This window comes from Phyllostomus hastatus, unplaced genomic scaffold, assembly GCF_019186645.2.
Source record: "Phyllostomus hastatus isolate PE091 unplaced genomic scaffold, TTU_PhHast_1.1 phas_scaffold_60, whole genome shotgun sequence".
Taxonomy (NCBI): Eukaryota; Metazoa; Chordata; class Mammalia; order Chiroptera; family Phyllostomidae; genus Phyllostomus; species Phyllostomus hastatus.
In genome coordinates, this window is record NW_025334038.1 from 4,618,222 (window position 1) to 4,638,963 (window position 20,742).

At 39.5% G+C, this 20,742-nt stretch overlaps 1 protein-coding gene across 1 annotated transcript; it reads right to left on the minus strand.

Annotated features, from left to right (window-relative positions):
• Window positions 1-1,243: 1,243 nt before the first annotated feature.
• DDX18 (DEAD-box helicase 18) lies at window positions 1,244-19,153 on the minus strand. The gene is made up of 15 exons (XM_045826259.1): window positions 19,004-19,153; window positions 16,985-17,368; window positions 14,544-14,684; window positions 13,469-13,604; window positions 13,002-13,102; window positions 12,683-12,882; window positions 12,477-12,591; window positions 9,747-9,886; window positions 8,399-8,560; window positions 7,905-8,057; window positions 7,103-7,216; window positions 5,398-5,454; window positions 4,632-4,809; window positions 2,743-2,884; window positions 1,244-1,443 (listed from the first exon to the last, which is right to left on the minus strand). Exons 1-14 carry the CDS (start codon window positions 19,086-19,088, stop codon window positions 2,745-2,747), a joined length of 2,106 nt encoding a protein of 701 aa, XP_045682215.1. The 5' UTR covers window positions 19,089-19,153; the 3' UTR covers window positions 1,244-1,443; window positions 2,743-2,744.
• Between the last annotated feature and the right edge of the window lie 1,589 nt (window positions 19,154-20,742).

Genomic DNA, 20,742 nt, shown 5'->3' on the forward strand with positions numbered 1-20,742 from the left:
TTTGGGAACTTACTGACCAGGACAGAAGCCTGTCCTCTATAGGCAGAGAAGGTTCCATCACCTTTTCATCCACCGAAATGCACCAGAACTCAAGGATGCAGTTTTCCAGGCTTAGAAACAGCTTGAGTATTTTTCTATCTATCTGCATCATGACTTGGAAAACTTTACAATCATTCCCAGCACCTTTCTATCTCCTCTAGACTGTAACCAGGCTCCTAAGAGGAACTAGGCTACGGCACGTGTGTCCTGTGCACAGTTCCTAACACCTAACAGCCGTTTAATCCACGGTGACTTGGGGTTATCCAAGTGCACTCTGCTGATCCCTCCACCTAACACCCAGTGCAAATCTGAGTACTCCTGAAACTGCATTAATCTACTTGACAGTTGCCTTAGGAAGGTGCTGCAGGATCCGGGAACCTTCTTCAATTCCAGGGGATTCAGACTGTCGGAACTCCTTAGTCTGGGCCCAAAGGCCCAAGCTGGCTCAGGATTTTTGATGAGTCCTCATATCTGATACTGTGGGGCAGCAAACTTTTCATGCAGGATGCATGTTAATCAACACAGCTAATGGATAGGGTACTTTGTGCTGGGCACTGTCCTAAGTACTTAGCTCATTCAATTCATGCAGTCCTACAAAACAGGTTTTCCTACCTTGTTTTTCACTCATTTAACAGGCCCAGAAAAATAGGAGGCACAGCTGGAATTTGAATCCAGATATTCTGGTTCTAGAGCATTCATTTAACTGCTCCATATAGTTGAATAAGTAAGATCCTTTTTGGGGTACTGGATTCAGCTTTACTTACTTATCACTGTCTGCAGCCCAGAGGATCCAAAGGTTTCTTTGGCATGTAGTGATCTGCTTGGCTCCCTATCCATGCTGCCAAACCTTCCTGGCTAAAGCCACTTAATCCCACCTGTCAAGTAAACAGCTCCACACATGCCACCAGCCACTGTGCTCTTAGCACAGGAACCCAAGGAGGCCTTCTCCTTACACAAATAAGCCTTGCAGATGGTGCTACCCTGACCTTGTATCTGATTCTAGTACTGGTTCCCTCAGGATTTAAATCCTGGCATGGTTGGTCAAGTCTGGTTGCCAGGATGCCCCTAGCCGTTATTATAGTAGAAGCTAATCGTTCCACCACCTTTTCTTAGAAATGCTGAGACAATCAGACATCTAGAACCCAAATCCAGGCGGACCAAGCACAGTTAACAAAGTATATTAATAAATGAAACACAAAACTGATGTGATTAATGACAGAGAAAATACCATGTTATGAAACAAGCTGGTCACAAATAGTGGGTAGAAGATTTCACTTCTGATAAAAAATTTAAAAGTATATATATAAAACACTGGAAGGTTATATATGAAAATATTCAGTCTTCTGTTCAGTGATTAAATATTCTTCTTTTTGCTTTTGTGTATTTTCTGAAACATGTTTATTTCTGAAACAAAAAAGAAAAACAAGTCATGGATAAAGAAAGAGTTAGTAAATGTGAGGAGTCTAGCAATCCAAGTCTGAAACTCAAGACAGGTCCCGCTTCAAAGACAGTTGAGAACCCAGTTGCAGGATGTCATTCTTTTCTTTCCCTTCTAGAATACTATTTATCAGACTGTTTTATCTACATCTGATGTTCTCAGTACACATATATTTAACAAGAATTTATAAATATGAGCTGGCACAATAGCAAAATGATGCTAGCAACTTTGGTTTTAAATTGCTACAAAATGTAACCACCATTTTGTACTTGAGACACACTAGAACTAAAACATAAAATATAAATTAAGAGCTCCTACAACAAAAAAACTACATCTGACTAAATCCCTGCTCTTTCTGACTTCATTTTCAATTTCACTGTATATTTGTTTCAAAGATTGGAAACAGGCGATTGTTTTCAAGCCCCCCTTCCCAAAATGCATTGCAGTGTTGAAAGGGCTTGCAAAAACCCAAATCACCTAGAACAAATCTGAATGAGAATCCTATTCTTTTTAAAGGCCTCTGCTGAATTGCCTAATAGAGAATGGAAGCCTACTGCACCTGCACTGGTGTAAGGCTCAGCAGTCTGAGATCTCCCCTCATTCCAAAAAGAACTGCTAGGGGCATTTTATTCAAATTGTTAACAACTCATACTTCTTGCTCTTAAAACAATAAAATTAGGAAAGGCTTATTATTTTAATATCTGGTAAATATATATATAAGTCAGTGCTACCTTTAATTGAAGGTGCTTCTTAGGTATTTCCAAAAGCTCTTTGCCCTTTTACACAGCAGCATTTTCAGGAGGGGTCAAGAAGTACCATTAAGGCCCAAGAAACAACAAAAACCAAAAAAATAAACCGAGATTATTTCCTGCATCGTCACCACCACCATCACCTCCTGTCCAGTGTACTAGGTCGCCTGCCTTTTATATCAGGTTACCATAGCAATCCATGCTGCACAAATCTTCAGATACCAGAAAGTTACAAAAAGAATGAGAAACAGTGACAAATAGAGAAGAAAACAACTATAATCACAACGAAGACCAAAAAGATCCTTTGCTTTGTTGTTGGGAAATCAAGAAAAACTGAACTATTTTATAACCTCAAATAAGAGACTTGCTAGAAATATCAATGCCCAGTGCTCATAACCCAAGTCAACTTATACTCGTTAGATCAGTCCAAATCCTAAAGTAAAGAATTTTTTTTGTTAGAGCAATAAAGACAACATCATTTCAGGACAAGCTCTTGAAGATGAAAGGTGGACGTGCCTTCAGTGAGAGAACTGTCTGCTGTCAGATTTCTTGCTGATGTGTTTGAAGATTTTGAACTTTTCAACTTTCTTGGCTTTCTGGTAGCCGAATCCACCACCACCTCCTCTCTTTTTAAGCTTGCCTTCATTGCTGTTTACATCTAAAGGTGCATGTTAAGGAAATCAAGCAACACACAGATAGAACTCTAATGTAACACCTACACAGAGAACCAAGCAGCATGAACCCTCTTGTCCTTTTACCACAACCCCTCCCTGAACCATGGAAACGTACAAACATTAGCCTATGCAACACACTTACAGGAAATTAGGAGTGTTCATGTTGACTGCCGACTAAAATTAGCAGGAGTGATTTTAAGTCCAGTATAACCATCATTAATTATTTTCTCCACACAAGAAACTCAAGACAATTACAATTACTTCTAAGAGGTAAATCATCAAGTTTATAGGAACACAAAAATACTCTGCGTCAAAACAAATGACTTTAACCTTTGTTTGGGGCTAATTAAGGAATGCTTAAAAGAGTGGAGTTCTTTTTTTTTCATATAATTGAACATGTAGGCATTTACTCAGTGCTTACAATGAGGGTGACCCAAATTTGGTTTTCTCCTTTGGCAGTTAACACCATAGCGTTATTGAGCAGGCTTTACTTTAGCTGCTTCAGTTTCTTTCGTTGAAAATGTCATAATAAAACACACGTTATAAAGTCCTAACAGAATCAACTGGAGATATTCCTTTTGCCTTTTATCTTGAGTAGTACTTAAGTTTTCTTTTGCTGATCTTGCAACCTCCTTATACGGATGGCTGTGAGAGGATAAAAGCCCTATGAAAGTTCTGTCTCCTCTCTTCAGGGCATCATGCTCCTCCAACAGCTGTCATACAGTGAAGCCTAGCAATAGCCTGAAGATGTCACACAAGGAAGCTGTTACTGTTGGTAGTTAGCTAGATACTAATAAAGGAAGGACAGCAAAGGGAATTAGACATTGGGCTTAATAAATTGGGAAGCATAAAGTGGTTTGCTTTAACAGAAAACCACAGCTTCACAGTCCAGGGGATTACAGCATTTCTCTGCCAAGGGATTTGACACTCCTCCATTCCTGACTCTAATACCAGATTGTTGGGTGGGGTGATGAGTTGGACCATACAGGCCTATCAGTCTGACTAGGTGCTAGAACCATCAAAAAGCCCACAAAAGAGTGGGAAATTGATTGGTTCTTTTGAAAAAGCACCTGGTCTGTCCCAAACCCAAACTAACATAATCCCAGGGGAACAAAGGCTCCTGCTTGGGAACCCACACTAGTCCAGTTCATATACTCTCATCCAGGAGCATGTGACCTTGTGGGTCTAGCAGCTACTGGGCCTGAGACAGACTGTGTGGGCTCCTAAGGATTGAGCTTTAATATGAAGCAGGAACTCTGGACACTAGCTCTTGTTTTGGCCTTGCTGAAGACACAGTGGGACTTTTTCCATGGCAGGACAGATGGAGAGGGGACACAGGGGCACCCTTCCCCACAAATACACCATCTTGCGACACCACAGTCTCCCTACGTGGGTTCTTAGGATCTCACACAGTGAAGCTCTGCAATAGTCTGAGGACCTCACACAGTGGAGCTTTGCAATTCCTCCCTCTGTGCTTTTCTTCAGATTGCAGTGTTCTGGCTCTGTTTGACAAATTCCTTTGTGTTTTTTAAGGCCTAAGTCATAACCTGTCCTGTTTGTATAATCCACACTCCTATCACTAATCCCTGCCTCCTTATAAGCAGTGACCAGGCTGGACACCGTTCCTCCAGTTCTCAGCCAGAGCACACACTGGCCCAGTGTTAAGCCCAAATGTCTGTCAAGCTTTTGTTCCTTAATTCCTGCATGAATTCCTAACAACAAAAAGGATACTCAGATCAACAAAAGGAGGCACCTTGAAACCAAATGACAGAGCAACCTGAGGCAAATTTAAGTTATTAACATTAAAGATCTGTTTCAGAGAATGGGAATCATATGCCCGAATGTATGATTTATATGCTTCTTGGGCTGACTTATGAAGGAAGTAGTTCTTTTCAATCAATTTTTCAAGCTGAAATGGAAAGAAACATTGGTTTTAATAAGACAGATTTCATATATATTAGAAAAACCACCCTACAAAAAAAGTTTGTCCCAATACACTTGTCCCAAGCTTTGTAATATTTGCAAAACCATGCCATAGTAAGATTAATTATGAAGTTCCAGTAATGGCATGGTCTGAAACAACACAGAGATAGAAAGAAATGTGGTATCAGTGTAGCAGGAAACCTGAATGATCACAGAGTCCAAATTTGCCATTAATAAAAAAAGGAGACTCGCCCTGGCTGGTGTGGCTCAGTTGGATGGAGCGTCATCCTGTATACCAAAAGGCTGCAGGTTTGATCCCTTGTTAGGGTACTTATAGGAGGCAACCAATCGATGTCTCTCTCTCACACTCATGTTTCTCTTTCCCTTCCCCCCTCTCTAAAGTCAATAAACATATCCTTTGAGGAGAATAAATAAACAAATAAACACATACACACATACATAAATAAATAAATAATAAAAAAAGGGAGTCCAGGAAGACAATGATTGCCAATGGAACACTACAGAGGCAAAGCTGGAATGAGGCTGAGACAGGCAGACAGACAACCAAACAAACCTGAGACTGAATATCAGATATTTTGGACCAGGAAAATTCAAATTCACTTAATGGAACCTAGAAAACAAAAGCGTGAATGTCAGTAAACTAGGATGGATCAATATTCAGATGTTTAGATGATGAGATATGTGAACAGTTGACAAGCCCTACAAGCAGTTGGGGAATGATGGAGCCAGGCAGCAATGGTGTCAGGACGGCTTATCCGGCATTGAAAAAGTGACACAACAACCCGGCCTTGGGGTTCCCCTGGCACAGAAACTTGCCCCCACTTGCATCCCAATGCCAATGGAAAAGTCTGATCTTACTTCTGCAAAGCGCACATAACTACACTGAAGAATCTTCCTAAAAGGAAGGTGAAGAATTTCAGGATGAGTCAAGGAAGCCCTTTTCTCTAAACAAGGGTTTCCCTGATGAAGCAGCACAAAGCTTCTACTCAGGAGGCCCGCTAGCTTAAAATCCATGCCAGGAGAGCTGCCCTGACACAACACTGCCCTCTGATGGGAGTCTGCAACACCAGAGGTCATGATGACCATAGGCTCCTACAGGAAGGGTTTCTGGCCAGCCATCACTTGCTGGATAACTGGAAGAGTGCCAGACCTGTACTACGGGAGTGGGGTGGGGTGGGAATAGCTACCCAGGCTATGGGCTCTGCCCTCAAAGAACTTATAGTCTTACAGGGAGACAGATAAGAGGCAACATCTCAAGGAGCACTCCTGCTGCAGAAACATGAGGGCAGGAGTCAGTGATGCTTCCCAGAAGACAACAGCTTCCTAAAACCAGAGGCAATCTAGAGAACCAGGAAAAGGGCACTGAACAGGAAAAGTGAAAGTGTGTAGAGCAATTTCTGAGTACTCCTCCTACATACTGAATAGAAGAAACTGCACATGGCAAGACTGTTTGCCAGGGAAACCAACAGGAGGCAGATGACAGGGAAAAGAAGGTATGATAAGTATTCACCACATCTAGCAACAAAGAGGCCACTTAAAATCCCAATGAATTCAGATTTGGTGGGATAGAGTCAGATGAGGGACAGTGGACAACAGGGTGAATGGAAAACAAATGGAAAAAACAGGAACCATTTTTCAAAATGGCAGACTGAAGAAAGGTAACAGGCAGTAGCCTCGTAGGAGGTGGAGGTGGCAGAATTTTAGGGTTGAAGTTATTTTTCTTGGTGAAACACTTGAGATGGTAAAGAGCTAACTGTAAGGGAGAGACTGGCTGAAAAGCAGAGTTGATGAATGAGAGAGAGGAAGAGAAGAAAGAAGGAGCAAATAAAGATTCCCCACTGCTTCCGGTGAGGTTAAGAGGCAAAGACACCAGGAGTAAAAGATGCAGACAAGACTGTAAGAAGGGGAGCAGGAGGCAGAGAGATGCTCAGGTGTGAGGGAGATTTAAAGGAGTGGAGGTGGTTTCAAATGGGGTGTAGGGAACAGGGGAGGAGAGATGAGGACACAAGACGCACTGCTGACCAACCAGAGCACAAGAAATGAGGCATTTGGGTAGTATTCTCTGTTCACATTTCTTGGTCCAGACCCACGTGAAATCTTGTTTACTTCTGTAACAATGGTTCTAATAACACTGCAGCAAATCATGACTCATCAGACACTTCTAGAAACTGTGCTTCAGGCCGTCTGCACTGGCCAACAATACCTACACCAAGAGGAATTCATTCCCAACTTAAGATTATCCAAGCAAAAGTCTTTACCTTGGACTGTTTCAAGTAACGAAGGAAACCTAATTCTTCAGGGCGCAAAATGAGCAAGGCATGCCCCCTTCCATTTAGGCCTCTGGCTGTTCTTCCCACACGATGAATGTATTCCTTTAGTGGAGAGAGAAAGCTGGGTTTACAAACTGACTGCCACAGGTTGCATGTCCAGGACTTGTGTGGCACTGGACATAAGTGTGTCTGTACCTCTTTATGAGATGCTGCCCCTCCCCCAGGGCTGTTCCCAAAGTTGAGTCCATCATTCCTTCTTCACGTTCCACACCTGAGGAGGATGATGACTGAGGCCCAAGGAAAGCTGGGCATGTTAGTCACATGAACTCTACGATCTAATAAAATGACCAGTAAGTGTGCTTCATCCTCAAAATGGCTTTCTGAAACATGTTTAAATGCTGGCTGACAATTTATCTTATCTATTGTTTGTTGAAAATACTTAATAAACTTATTTTACTACATATACTACAGAGTCTTATCTATCTCTGTAAGCAAATTTTATTTCCTTCTGACACCTACTGCTCTTAACAACTCATTCCAAACATGTTAACACTCCTAATTTAAGTTCCACTGAGGCCTCTCAAATCGTTTTACATGCACCCTTTTGGTCCTGCAAAAGCCCTATTACACTTCCAGCACCAGAGAAATATTGCAAAGTTACTGTACAATAAAACATGACTAACTAAGGAATAAGCTTCTGAATGTCAAATGTAGTATTCCTCAGGGAACCAGGAGAGGAAGTGTGCTCCTTAATGTAGCCATTCTGAGAAACTCCAAAGATGCCAGTTACCTTGGGGTCATCTGGAGGGTCATATTGAACAATCCAGTCAACTTCAGGAATATCCAGCCCTCTGGCTGCCACATCTGTGCACAACAATATCCCCATGTCTGCATTGCAAAACTGGAAGAATGTGGTCGTACGCTTATTTTGCTTCTGCCTTCCCTAGAATCAAACCAGAACATCTATTACAGCTGGCAACTTAAGGCTATTTTGGGGAGGTCTATTTTGGGGAGGTCTAGATGTAGAACCCCCAAACTGTGGAGCTGCGAAACTACTTTATTTCAAGTTCACTCCCTGGCCTGTAATTTTCCTAAGTAGGTGATGTCTCTTATTCTTCTGTGGTTCTCACCCTTCAACACCCAGCAGAGCTCCCTGCCTCCCCCACAGGATCAATCACCTAATGTTGACTGACCTATTTTTAGAGGAGGGTAATACCTGGAACTCCACAATCTATGTAACTTGATAAGCACAACCTGTTTTTAATAAACTTCATAATCACTTACATGAATGGCCAATACAGGCAAATCTATGTAGTTCAGCAACTCATAGTGGTATTTCACGGACATACAAGATGAAAAGAAGACCATTAATTTCTTCTTCCGGTTTTTCTTAAGGAACGTAAAGAGCAGGAGGAATCTCTTTTCAGAAGGACAAACAACGTATCCCTAGACGTAATTGAAATGAACAGATATAAAATAACCAAATGGGCATTTTCAGCTGCATTAGCCAGTAATTTGATGAATGCACTAATAAACATTGCACACAGAGTGTCATGCTCCACCTGTAGTAAAATCATGCCATCATTCTAATAAAGGATTCCTAAAATAAGGCTATTTTAAGCTCTTCTGATTCCTTTAACAGGCTGTAATCACTGGACACTAAATTTGTTCCATATTTCTGAGATTACAGGTTACCAACAGTTCTTGCAACCATAACATATTAACACCACTAACTGCAACTCTGAAGATATATTGGGGGAGTGATGGGGAGAAAATGCAGACAACTATAATTGAACAATAAAATGATTTAAAAAAAGGATATATCAATGATTCATGTTTCAAAAGGTCTTTAATAGCAAGATCTCAAATAACCACAGCTTAAGTGCATAATCCTAAACAAGATAACAGAGCTGGATGAACATACTTTTAAAAAATAAAAACCAATAAGAATTTTTTAAACTAAACTGTTGCAGAAAATATTTTATTCATCAAAGATTCTACCTGAAAACTCTATTTTTAATCAACCTAGTTTGGATCTTTGTCTCATTTCCTATTTTCCACAGCTATGTGTCTGAAACCAGCTTCTCCATCTTCTAACTTACCTCACATCTTAGAGCAAGAGATTATTAAAACAATCAACTTTTATTTTACTGCATCAATATGTGGTAGTGGCTAATAATGCTTCTTACATGGCAAGTGGTATTAAGAGACAGTAAAGACAGCTAATTAAATTATTCAGAGTTAGGCCCTGGCTGGCGTAGCTCAGTGGATTGAGCGTGGGCTGTGAACCAAAATGTCGCAGGTTCGATTCCCAGTCAGGGTACATGCCTGGGTTGCAGGCCATGACCCCCAGCAACCACACATTGATGTTTCTCTCTCTCTCTCTCTGTCTCGCTCTCTCTCTTTCTCCCTCCCTTCCCTCTCTAAAAATAAATAAATAAAATCTTAAAAAAAAAATTATTCAGAGTTCAAGATACCTTAACCAGGAAAGCCAGAGACCCAATACCCAAGTTCGCTATATTGGAATTAAAAGTTCAATAACCCACTTGCTTTCTGGGGCATACTCTAAACAATTAGAAGGAAACACCAAAGAAAAAAAATCCTTAAAATTTAAGATATTGAAAATAAGTACCTGCTCAAGACCATCCACTGTTGCATTAGCTTTATCATCATCAACACCAACATACAATGGCTCCTTTTTCAGAGAAATCCTCGCTAGGTCTTCAACTTTTCGAGTTTGTGTGGCAGAAAATAGCATGGTCTGTCTGCGTGCTAAAACAGATATACGTAAAAATAACCCAAATCTTTCAGGGACTCCTTAGAACTGCTCTATAACTACAAATGCTCCTAAGTAGAACTCTCAAAAATGGGAGACATTACATCACTAGAGATATTAAGTGAATGTCATGAGCAACTTTATGTTCATTTGACAACTTAGATGAAATGGACAATTTCCTTGAAAGACAAACTGCTAAAACTTATTCAAGAAACAGAAAACCTGAACAGCCTTGCATCTACTAAAGAAACTGTACTTGAAAACTTTATGTAAAGAAGACTCCATCCCTATTGGTCTCTAGTGGTGAGTTCAAATATTTAAGGAACAAATACTACCAGTTCTTCACTAACTCTCCAGAGCACTAAAGAGAATTTAGCTTCCAACTTATTCTTTGAAGCCCGCCATTACCCTGACAATGACTCATGAACACATCTGCAAAATTTCTAAACAAAACTTTAGCAAAGTGAATCCAGCAATATAAAAAAAGGATAACTCATGACCAAGTAAGGTTTATTCCAAGAATGCAGGATTGGTTGCTTTAATATTTGAAAATTAAAAAAAATAATTTACTATATTAACAAACTGAAGAAGAAAAAAATCAGATGATTTCAACAGACACAGAAAAAGCTTTTGACAAAATTTAACATTTATTTCTTGGTTGAAAAATGTCGACTTTCAGCTAGGATGGAGGCGTAGGTAGATACACTTTGCCTTCATGCGCAACTAGAAGGACAACACATTTAAAAACAAAAAATAACCAGAACTGCCAGAATCAAACTGTATGGAAGTCTGACAACCAAGGAGTTAGAGGAGTTAATATTCATTCAGACTGGTAGGAGGGGCAGAGGCAGGTAGAGGGAGGAGAGGGCATGAGGGACAGAAAGGACAGGGGGTAAGGCAGTGGCTGGAGGACCTCATGGGGGAAATGGGGGCAGGAGGGGAATGTGGATGGGGGGAGTGCAGGGTGGAGGGGAATAAGAGGGAGAAAAAATGGGACAAATGTAATAGCATAATCAATAAAATATGTTTTTTAAAAAAGAAAAGTCTCAGCAAACTGGAAACAGAAGGGATTGTCCTCAATCTGACAAGGGGCATCTATAGAAAACAACCCCCAACTAACATTGTACTTTATGGAGAAAGACTGAATGCTTTCTTTCCCTTCTAATATCAGGAATAAGACTCCCCTCTAAGGATCAGGAATAAGACAAAGATGTCTTCAGCACTGTACTGCAGTTTTTCGCCAGTGCATTTAGGCAAGAAAAATATTAAGTGAATTTAATACACTTTTAAAATTTTTAGATGACATGATTGCCTATGCAGAAAATCTATCAGCTAGCCTCATTTGAAGGGTCATACTGAACAATCCAGTTGAACACAGAAATAATTACCTTGCGAGACATAGGATGGATAAACTAAAATCAACTGTACATGAACATACCATAAACAAACAATTTGAAATTGAAATTTTAATGAAGTACTTAGGGATAAAGATAATGAAACATGTGAAAAAACCTGCACTCTGAAAACTAAAAACACTGTTGAGAGAAGTCAAGAGGCCAATAAATGGAAATGTACCTTATTCATGGGTTGAACTGAATACTGCCTTTCACCAATGACCTATATTCAATATACCCCTAATCTGATTTTTTTAGGGAGTAGAAATTGACAAACTAATTCTAAAATTTATATAGAAATGCAAAGGACAAGAGTAACCAGAGCACTTTTGAAAAAAGAACAAAGGAGTTAATGCTACCTAATTTCAAGACTTAATAGGTCGAACTGGAACTCCTGTACAGTGCTGATGGGGACGTAACATGGTAGAAGTTAAATACACACTAGCCAGTCTATTTCTCAGTAGGTACCCAAGAGAAAAGAAAATAAGCATCCATAAAAAAAGCTGTAGATGAATGTTTGCAACTCATAAATCTCTGGAAAACTCATCTACAGTGACTGAAAGTAGATTATCAGTTGCCTGGGAGAAATCTATGTGTGTGAATAGCTGTTGGACGTAGGTGAAGGTTGCTCCTGCTGAGGCTGAGAGGGATTACAAAGGTGCATTGAAGACACATTTGAGGGTTATGGAGATGTTCACTATATAGATGTAATGGTTTTCACATGTGTAGCATCAAAGTTTATCAAATTGTGCATTTAAAATATCTACAGATTGCCAGTAAAGCATTACAAAACAAATTGTATGAGTGCAATAATGGCCTTATTACAGATATAAGCAGTTTATAATGTTACAACTACTATAATCAAGGTATGTATAACTCAAATAATACACAGAAGGCAACAAGTCTATGGCTACCTGGGAAATGTCAGATAAAGAAAAAGTAAGATGGAGAATTGGGGTGGATGAGAGACATAATGCTGTTTAACTTGCATTAAGCCTCTAAAATGGCAAAACCACTATATTAAGTTACTAGTAATTTTGATACTTATATTGCAAACTACCTCTAAAGTTAATTGGCACAGCTACTTTACTTGTTATATTAAAGTTCTGGTATTAATATTTTTCATATAGGAACAACCCTCACCTGCTTCTAGCAACTACTTTGCAAGCCACATGTAGATGCTACTACTTACTTGGCAGAAGTTTAATAATTTGCTTTAATTCCTCTTCAAACCCAACGTCCAAGATCCGATCAGCCTCATCAATGACCAGACACTGTAGGTTTTTATACATAAACCCTGGGGTATTCTAACAAGACAAAAGGATAAAGAAACACCATTAGCTGTCAAGGTTGTGCCACACAAGACGAGACAGGCACTACACACTAGTGTTTTCTTACCTGCATATGGTCCAGGAGACGGCCTGGTGTAGCTACAATGATGTTGATCCCATTAGCGAGTTTCTGTGCTTCAGCAGATCTGTTACTGCCACCCATTATTAATCCGTATGTGTGAACATGGTGTGTCATTAGCTCTTTAAGAACACCAAAAGTCTGCATGGCCAGTTCCCTTGTAGGTGAGAGAATAAGAACTCCTGTTCCTAAAAAGCAAAAAATGAGATATGGTAAAAGTCAAACTGTAATTATCACCACGAGTTCATAACAGCTACAATAAATTTCTAGTCAGACAATGGCAGAAACAATTGGATCAAAGGCTTACCATTCCTGGGCATAAACTTTAACTTAACAATGAGTTCCACTGCGGGGATGAGAAATGCCAGGGTTTTGCCGCTGCCTGTTTTTGCAGCTGCGAGAAGATCCCTGAATATGAAAAAGGGAAAGGAGGAGAGAGACACAGTCTACTCATTCATCAAATACTTACTGAATAGCTACCAGGCACAATCACATAGGTTTTAGGCTCCCAGGCAGAATAGGAGTAAGAAAGACGAAGTTGCTACCTTTTCTATCACTGAAATCAACCTAACTTAGAAATAAGAATCATAATACGAAACAAAAGTAAACACTTTTCTTCAACCATAAGTAAATAATTTAAAGTCTTTAATGCAGGTTGGATATGCAAACCAACACAGTGCAAAATCAATAGAACACACTGGTACTTTCTCTCCAAATTGCTAGCACTAAAAACAGAGATACTAATGGTCAAACATCAATCAATGTTAATCATACCTGCCTTCCAGAAGTGGTCTGATACTTTTATGCTGAATTTCAGTCATGTTTGTAAAGCCCATTTCTTTTATTGCCTTCAGTGTGTTCTCATTGACAAGATTAGATAGGGAAGCAAATGAAGTATCCTCAAAAGCTCCTAGACAGAAAACAGTTTATTATTAGCACATTTATCATTTTTAGTAGTTCATATAGCTGGAGCTGCCTAACTTAGTTTTGCTGATTGAAAGCATTACTGGGTTGAAGTCAAGCTTATAATAGCTTTCTCCACTAAGACTAAATTCCAATAATTTCTATGTAATATAAAATATTTAAAGAAATCTGAAATAAGAAGTGAAAACAACCAGTATAATAAAAACCATGTGTTAAGTCAATCAAAAGGGTGGTTAACCTCATTCCCAAAGGCAACCGAGTCAGACAGAACCAACCTGCTAGGCTGAACCTACATATCAGGTGTGTGGTTCTTCAGCAGGTGAAGCAGCAACCCCACCGGGGAGACAAAACCGCCCTGGCAGAGAACTACTGCCATAGCCCTTGCAATTTTAACTATGCAGGTCTGGGGTGGGGCCTCAATATTTTAACAAAAACAAACAAAACAACTCAGGTAACTCCCAAACATTCTTGTTTAGGGGCAACTAATTCTAGTTTAAACTCTTGAATTTACAGATATAGAAACAAAGGCCACAGGAGGTTAACCGGGCACAAGTTCTTCAACACTGTTAATTCCTGCCTCTACCTTCTTTCTCAGTAATAAGCCAGTATTAAACCTCTGGTCTTCAGACTTCTGGCCAATAATTTTCCTACTACAACAGGGAATGAGCTTTAGAAAACGATAAACCAAAGGAACAAAGGGCCCCAGAAGCTGTTTGTGTGCATTATTAAAATTTTGTTAGGAGTAAAGGAAAAAATAAACAGACACTAAGATACAATATGGAAAATAAAACGCATCACTTAAGATATAAAAAATTTGTCAGTCCTTACTTTTTCCAGATAAAAGTCACAATTAAAACTGCAAATCTTATAATGCAAAGAGGTATGGAATTTTTAAGATCTATCTGGAAAACTTTCTACAAGTTACCTGTCAGTCCCAGGGGCAGGCCGGGCACTTCACTGTCCTCTTTTCCATCGTCTGGCTTCTCCACACTGGTTTCTGTTTCTTCTGGAGCCTGGGCACCTTCTTCCAATTCTACCTTGTCTTCGGTTTTTGCTTTTTTGGTATCTTTGTTTTAAAAAACAAAACACCCCCTTTTTTTTCTTGACATAAAAATACCAAATGGGATCACAAAACAAAAGATGTGTGATTTAAAGAGGCATATTTTCCGTTTTTTTTAAAGACTTATTTATTTTTAGAGGAGAAGGGAAGGATAAAGAGAGAGAAACCTCAGTGTGTGGTTGCCTCTTGCGCACCCCACATTGGGGACCTGGCCCACAACCCAGACATGTGCCCCAGCTGGGCATCGAACCTACGACACTTTGGTTCACAGTCCAGTGCTCAATCCACTGAGCTACACTGGCCAGAGCTAAAGAGGCTTATTTTCAAAACTTAAACAAATTTTCAGTTTTAATTTGCTAATAATTTTTTTTCATAATTAAAGATTTGGTTATATTAAAAAACCCAGTAGGATATCCAGATTTTCCAACAAAACTTCCTTATGTAACCATTTTTAAAAAAGAGTCTAACTAAGCAATTTAAGTATTCTAATTGTTCCAAGTTCTATAATACTTCACTGAGGGGAAAAAAGCATATCATTAATGTTAAAAAACAAAAACAAAAACAAAACAAAACTCATAACAAGCACTAATTTTCCTCCCATACCATAAATGTTACGTTTTCTATAAAAGCTAATTTTGTTTTAAAGATGAACAGAAATACCAAAGGCTCTTCATGTCACTAAAGATAAGACTACAAAGCAGGGGCAACAATTCACGTAGCAAGGTGACAAAAACTGGCCTGCCCTTGAATTTAAGGGCTGAGGGAAGAAAAGGTAAGGCCTCCTGGCTTTTTACTTCTATATTCACAACTTTCATCACACTCTTCAAAGTCTCTTTGGGTCAAATGGGTCAACTACCATCCTGGGCTTTTATCAATTTACGGTAGTTAGTGACACTGGTTAGAGCAGACCTGACCCACACCAGAACTCAGGATGCTGTAGCCCAGAACTGGCCTCTTCCTTAGACTTTACTACCATCCTTCTGGGAAATGGTCATCTCTGCAGGACTCACATGTTCAAAAGCCATGGATACCATCAGCTGGTCTTCATGACTTATCACTTGTATTTTCCTTAAAATAGTCCTTAAAAGTCCCAGCCCTGAAATTCAGTGCTTGAGAATAGAAATAAATCACTTTCTTAGCCATACTTAGAAAAAGAACCCTAAAGGCACTAATAACTTTAGAACACAATGACAATCACTTTTAAATAAAAACTGTAAGGTCTTACCTTCATGCTTTTCTCTATCTTGCTTCACATTTTTATTTATGCAATTTATAACCTGTAAGTACATTAGTCTGTAGGCAGCATGAAGATAGCCATACATGTTTGGAAAAGTTCAAAGCTCCTTTCTAATGAAAGCTTTATTTCAGATAAGACATAAACAGAAAATTCTAACTCAAGTGTTGGCAAAAGTTTTGCTAAAAGGGCCAGATAATAAACATTTTCGGTTTTTCAGGCCATCTGGTCTGTCACCATAAAGACCAAATAAACAAATAGGTATTGCAGTGTTCCAGTAAAGCTTCCCGCCCACCACAAAAATAGGTGGAAAGCTGAATAGTTTGGTGATATCTTTTCTATCTTCCCTTGAAATCTCTGCTTGCTCACATCTCCATTAAAATGCCTTTCCTTTCACCTAAGCTCATTCAAATCCAATCGTCTTCCAAAAGAAAACTTCACTTCACTTCCCACTTAATACTATCCTGGCCATCATACTCACTTGGAAATTACTATTCTATTTATCCAGGCATTTCCTAACTGCTATTTTGTGCACTTTGCACGCCCAAATTATTACTGACTCTCCTTTCAAAAGGAAGAAATTTATGGTAAAAAAAAAAAGGGGGGCAAAAAATAATTAAAAAGAATCATTAATGTAAAAAAAAAAAAAAGGCCCAAGGAGGTAGATTCTACCAGCCTGGATTTCTTTAGTATCAATAACTCCACATTTCTCTTTGTAAACAGGCACACCTAAAATACTATGTCACGGCATGTTCTGTTTTTCATACAAAGTCCAGGTAATAGAAGAGCAAATTTGTAAATGTCTAAGGAAGACATAAACAGAAGATTCTTAAGTGTCAGGTTTTATTTAAGGTTCTTAAGGAATGTAAAGGCATGACACATTGTTCAATATTTTAGGAAAAGTTAAACTGACTCCCCCCCACCATGTTTCCTTTAGCTACCAGCCCAGTTTCTGATATACTAGTGAGTACAGAGGGGTGCCTTGCATGTCATGCAGGCACAATAATAATAAAGGAAGAATGACAACCGAAAAATAGTTTAAACAGCTTAAATTCAGAAACGAAATACTTACCAGGCCCATGATCATCCACCATTTTTCTCTTCTTCTTCTTCTTCTTCTTCTTCTTCTTTGATTCTGAATTGGGAGACTGCACTGCTGCTTCCCCATTGGTTAATATGGTAGATTTCTTGGGGGATATTTTAACTTTTACATTTTCCACTTTTTCTTTAGATGTATCTCCATTTTGGGCTTCCGACAAACCCTTATTCATAGACTGCTTTACAGATTTTTTAACTTTTCCACTTCTTATTGTTTCTTCAGATGTATCTCCATTTTGGGCTGCTGATAAACCTACCTTCATAGACTGTTGTAAGGATTTTTTAACTTTTCCACTTCCTACTGTTTCTTCAGACATATCTCCATTTTCAATTTCTGATAGGCTCACATTCCTGACCCCTGTTTAAAAGCAGAAACAGAACACATTGTAACAAAGAAGTATACTTAGAAATACTGTAATCCCCAGTGAGAAATTCCATGGCTTCCAGAACTGAAATGATTTAGCTTTTACTTTCCTTTCATAAACACTAAATTCTCACTTAATGTCACTGACAGGTTCTTGGAACTGCAACCAATTTACATTGGCTAAATGATATAAATGAGAGTTAAGTTCCTAGGGCATCTTATTAATGCTACAACCAATAACACTGAACAAAACATTATTTGAGGACTTCTTGCTTATCATTAAAACCACTTGCAATTTTATGATGTTGCACTACAGGGCAAGTAAATTTCCTTTACAGAAAAATGCTGTAAGAGGGAAAGCTGCATCTTACTTCAGAAAACCACCATCTCTGTCCTTAAGGAGTAAAAAGTCCAGGACAGGAAAACTTTATGAGGTTAAATATTTAAACAGCTAGGGCTAGACAATAGCAGTTATAAAAAATACATTTTACTATTAGGTATTTGATAAAGGTGTGACTAACAGATATATTATAAACAACTTACATCTTACACAACTAATACTTCTCATATAAATACAACTTCAAAACATTCTCCCTCAACTTTCCTAGATAGTGAACTGAAAATTGCTGAATAAACCACACATTTGTCCCAATACTTACATAAACTACCCAAGAATGTCTTTATGAAAGTTTCCATGTTTATTTACAGAAACAGATAACACCATCTTTTATTTTAGCCACTCCTTTAACTACCAAAAAGTAGTTAGTAATTGGAAATACAAAGGAATTTCAAAAAACATTATTTCCAAAACCCACAAACGTTCCCTCTCCTCCAAGGCTTCTTCCAATAAATCAATCTCTCTTGAAAACCAACTGGGGTAAAAGCATTAGTTCTCAAAAATTGCCTTCGTGGGTTTACATCTTATTATATAGGGCTGAAAACTCTTACTCTAAATAACTTCAATCCCTGTGGCTCACCGTCAGGAAGATAGGTAAGCAAGGTGATTCACGTATAATCCTTTTTACATGTGTTTGTGAAAGATATAAATATGTAGAAGCCCTTAAGTAATTTATAAACTCAAGTTGGAAGTGATGGGGAAACAGGGTTGGAAAGAGGCTTTGCGTTCGACGTATGCGTGTAGCACTTTTTAGAATTGTAAATGCGTGTGCGAGCGGAGTAGGAAGTGAGTGGACGTGGGCAGAGGAAGGCAACGTTATCAGGATACTTTTGTGAAAAGGGTGACGATGAGCTTCTTTTGAAAAAATATAGAAATCAATTATAGATAATGTAAATGCAAGCTGCATGGAGATAAAGTTCCACGTGTCTAATCGGAAATGGGTGAGAGGTGGGGACGAGGTGGAACCTGAAGGTGAGGAAGTTAGAATAGGAAGCAGAGGTGGAAGAAGGTGATCTGACAGTCACGACAGTTGTGAGGCCACGGCCGAGTCGGCACCAGCTTGAGACGGGACTCAAGGGTGCCCCAAGCTGCCTTTTCATTATCAACACGCACGCGTGCTCGCAGGGACCCTGCTCACGCCACACCGCAGCCGCGGTGACACTCGAAGAACGCGACGGCTGTGCGTGGGCTCCCACAGCAACCGAGGCGCCGCTAAGCTTAACGCATCTCACCCTGTAGCTTTAGGTTTCGCTGCCGCAATTTGAGGTTCCGCTTCTCGATTTTCTTGCGCAGGAGTTTCATCGGTAGATGAGACATGTTGATGGAACACCTTCAGAGCGGCGCCACAGCCAGGTTTCTGGTCCCTGAGTGACGTTACTTCCTCTCCTACAGCACGTGATCAGCTCTGCCAACAGATAATACGTCACAGGAAACACTCGTGGCCTGTGAACCGAAAAATGTGTCCCGGGTGGAAATGCTTCCGGTCGCGTGCGCTGAGCTACCCTTGGCGACCAGGTTCTGTTCATCGCCCTCTAGGGGAGTGGAGGCCTGCGCCTGCGCCCTCGCCTGCGCCGGGTCCACATTATGCCAGAGCTGGAAGGGAGTCCTGGTAGAATTTGAGTAACCCCAGAGGAGGCCCTTAAGGGAGTCTGATTTTATTATGTTCGTGCTCTTTTTGGACCATGGACAACTGGAGAAGTTGAATTAAGTCCGAGTGTTATATATTTGTTCGTGTGTTTCCAAACTTGTTTGCCCACTCTCCTTAGAAATATATTTTCCATGTTGTTTGGTACACACGGTCACATAAATATAACATTTCTCAAAACAATACCCTTACTCTGGTGTTTCACTCATGTTTCTTTCCATTCCATTGTACATTATTTTATTCTGAGCCATTAAAATTCACATGACAATGCTTTTAAATTTATATCACTGCAATATTAGTGGGTTGGCTGCATTTTGAAAAACAGGTTTATAAATCCCCAAAGCTCACCCATGAACCATCTAGGAGTCTAGAACAGAAATTATAGTTTGGCTATCTAGTAGGCCACTTCTTTTATTTATCTACTTATTTTCTGTGGGGGAGAGGAGTGTATAGAACAATTAAAAAATAGTTATGACTGCAAAAAAATTGGGGCAGTTTATATAAAGTTGATATTTTTCTTTACAAATATGCTCCAATTCCCTTGGCAGTAACCAATTTGGACTGAGCAATAATGAGAAGGGTCAATGAAACCTGAATTAATTTGTTTACTTGAAGAGGCAGGGCAAGAGCTGATGGGGAGTAAACATGATCATGGGGAGGAAGGGAGGGGGAGAACTTGTAGGCAATTTAAACAGAAGGTGAATGAATTGACTGAGAAATCACATTGAATTGGCCTGGAAAATCAAGACAAATGAATCATGGTGTGCCTAGATTGCTGAGTAGTAGGCAGGCTAAAAGATGAGTCACAAATTTAAACTGGCCTGCAAATAAACACAGCTGCACACACATAACACAGTTTAAATAGATACCAGTTTAAGTATATATGTGTATACATGGTATTGTTTATATTTTAATTCTTTTTATATTATGATATTTTGTCATAAAAAATCTTCTTTCTGGGAGAGATTTTTCCTCCAAGGCCTAGCCAATTCTTAGAGATAGGGAAAAACTCAGCTAGGAGCATGCCTTCGATAGGCAAATTAACTAATTGTTAGAGGAGGTCTTTGAGAGGACTTGACCCACCTGTTGACCCTGGAGCTGAACCCAGGCAACTGGAAACCCCTTATCCCCTCCTCTGCCCATGGAATGGGCAACATTTCCCACATTTCCACAGTGGGAGGAGACATTTTCAAGGACAAAGCTTTAAGAGAGCAATGGATTGTGAGACCATCTGGATTGTATAAGTGACTGAATCCCATTAAGGCACTGTATAGACTTTTAAGATTCCAGATGGTCTGAAAATTCAGATGGTGGGTGCAGAGATCT

Bases quoted from the DNA above. Each gene is read 5' to 3' on its own strand.
- DDX18 (XM_045826259.1), bottom strand. From the start codon at position 19,088: ATGTCTCATCTACCGATGAAACTCCTGCGCAAGAAAATCGAGAAGCGG. The intron at 12,592-12,682 runs GTAAGAAAACAC...TTGTCTTGTTAG, and splicing joins GTCTCCTGGACCATATGCAG to AATACCCCAGGGTTTATGTA. The intron at 2,885-4,631 runs GTATCCTTTTTG...ATGCACCTTTAG, and splicing joins GCCTCCTTTTGTTGATCTGA to ATGTAAACAGCAATGAAGGC.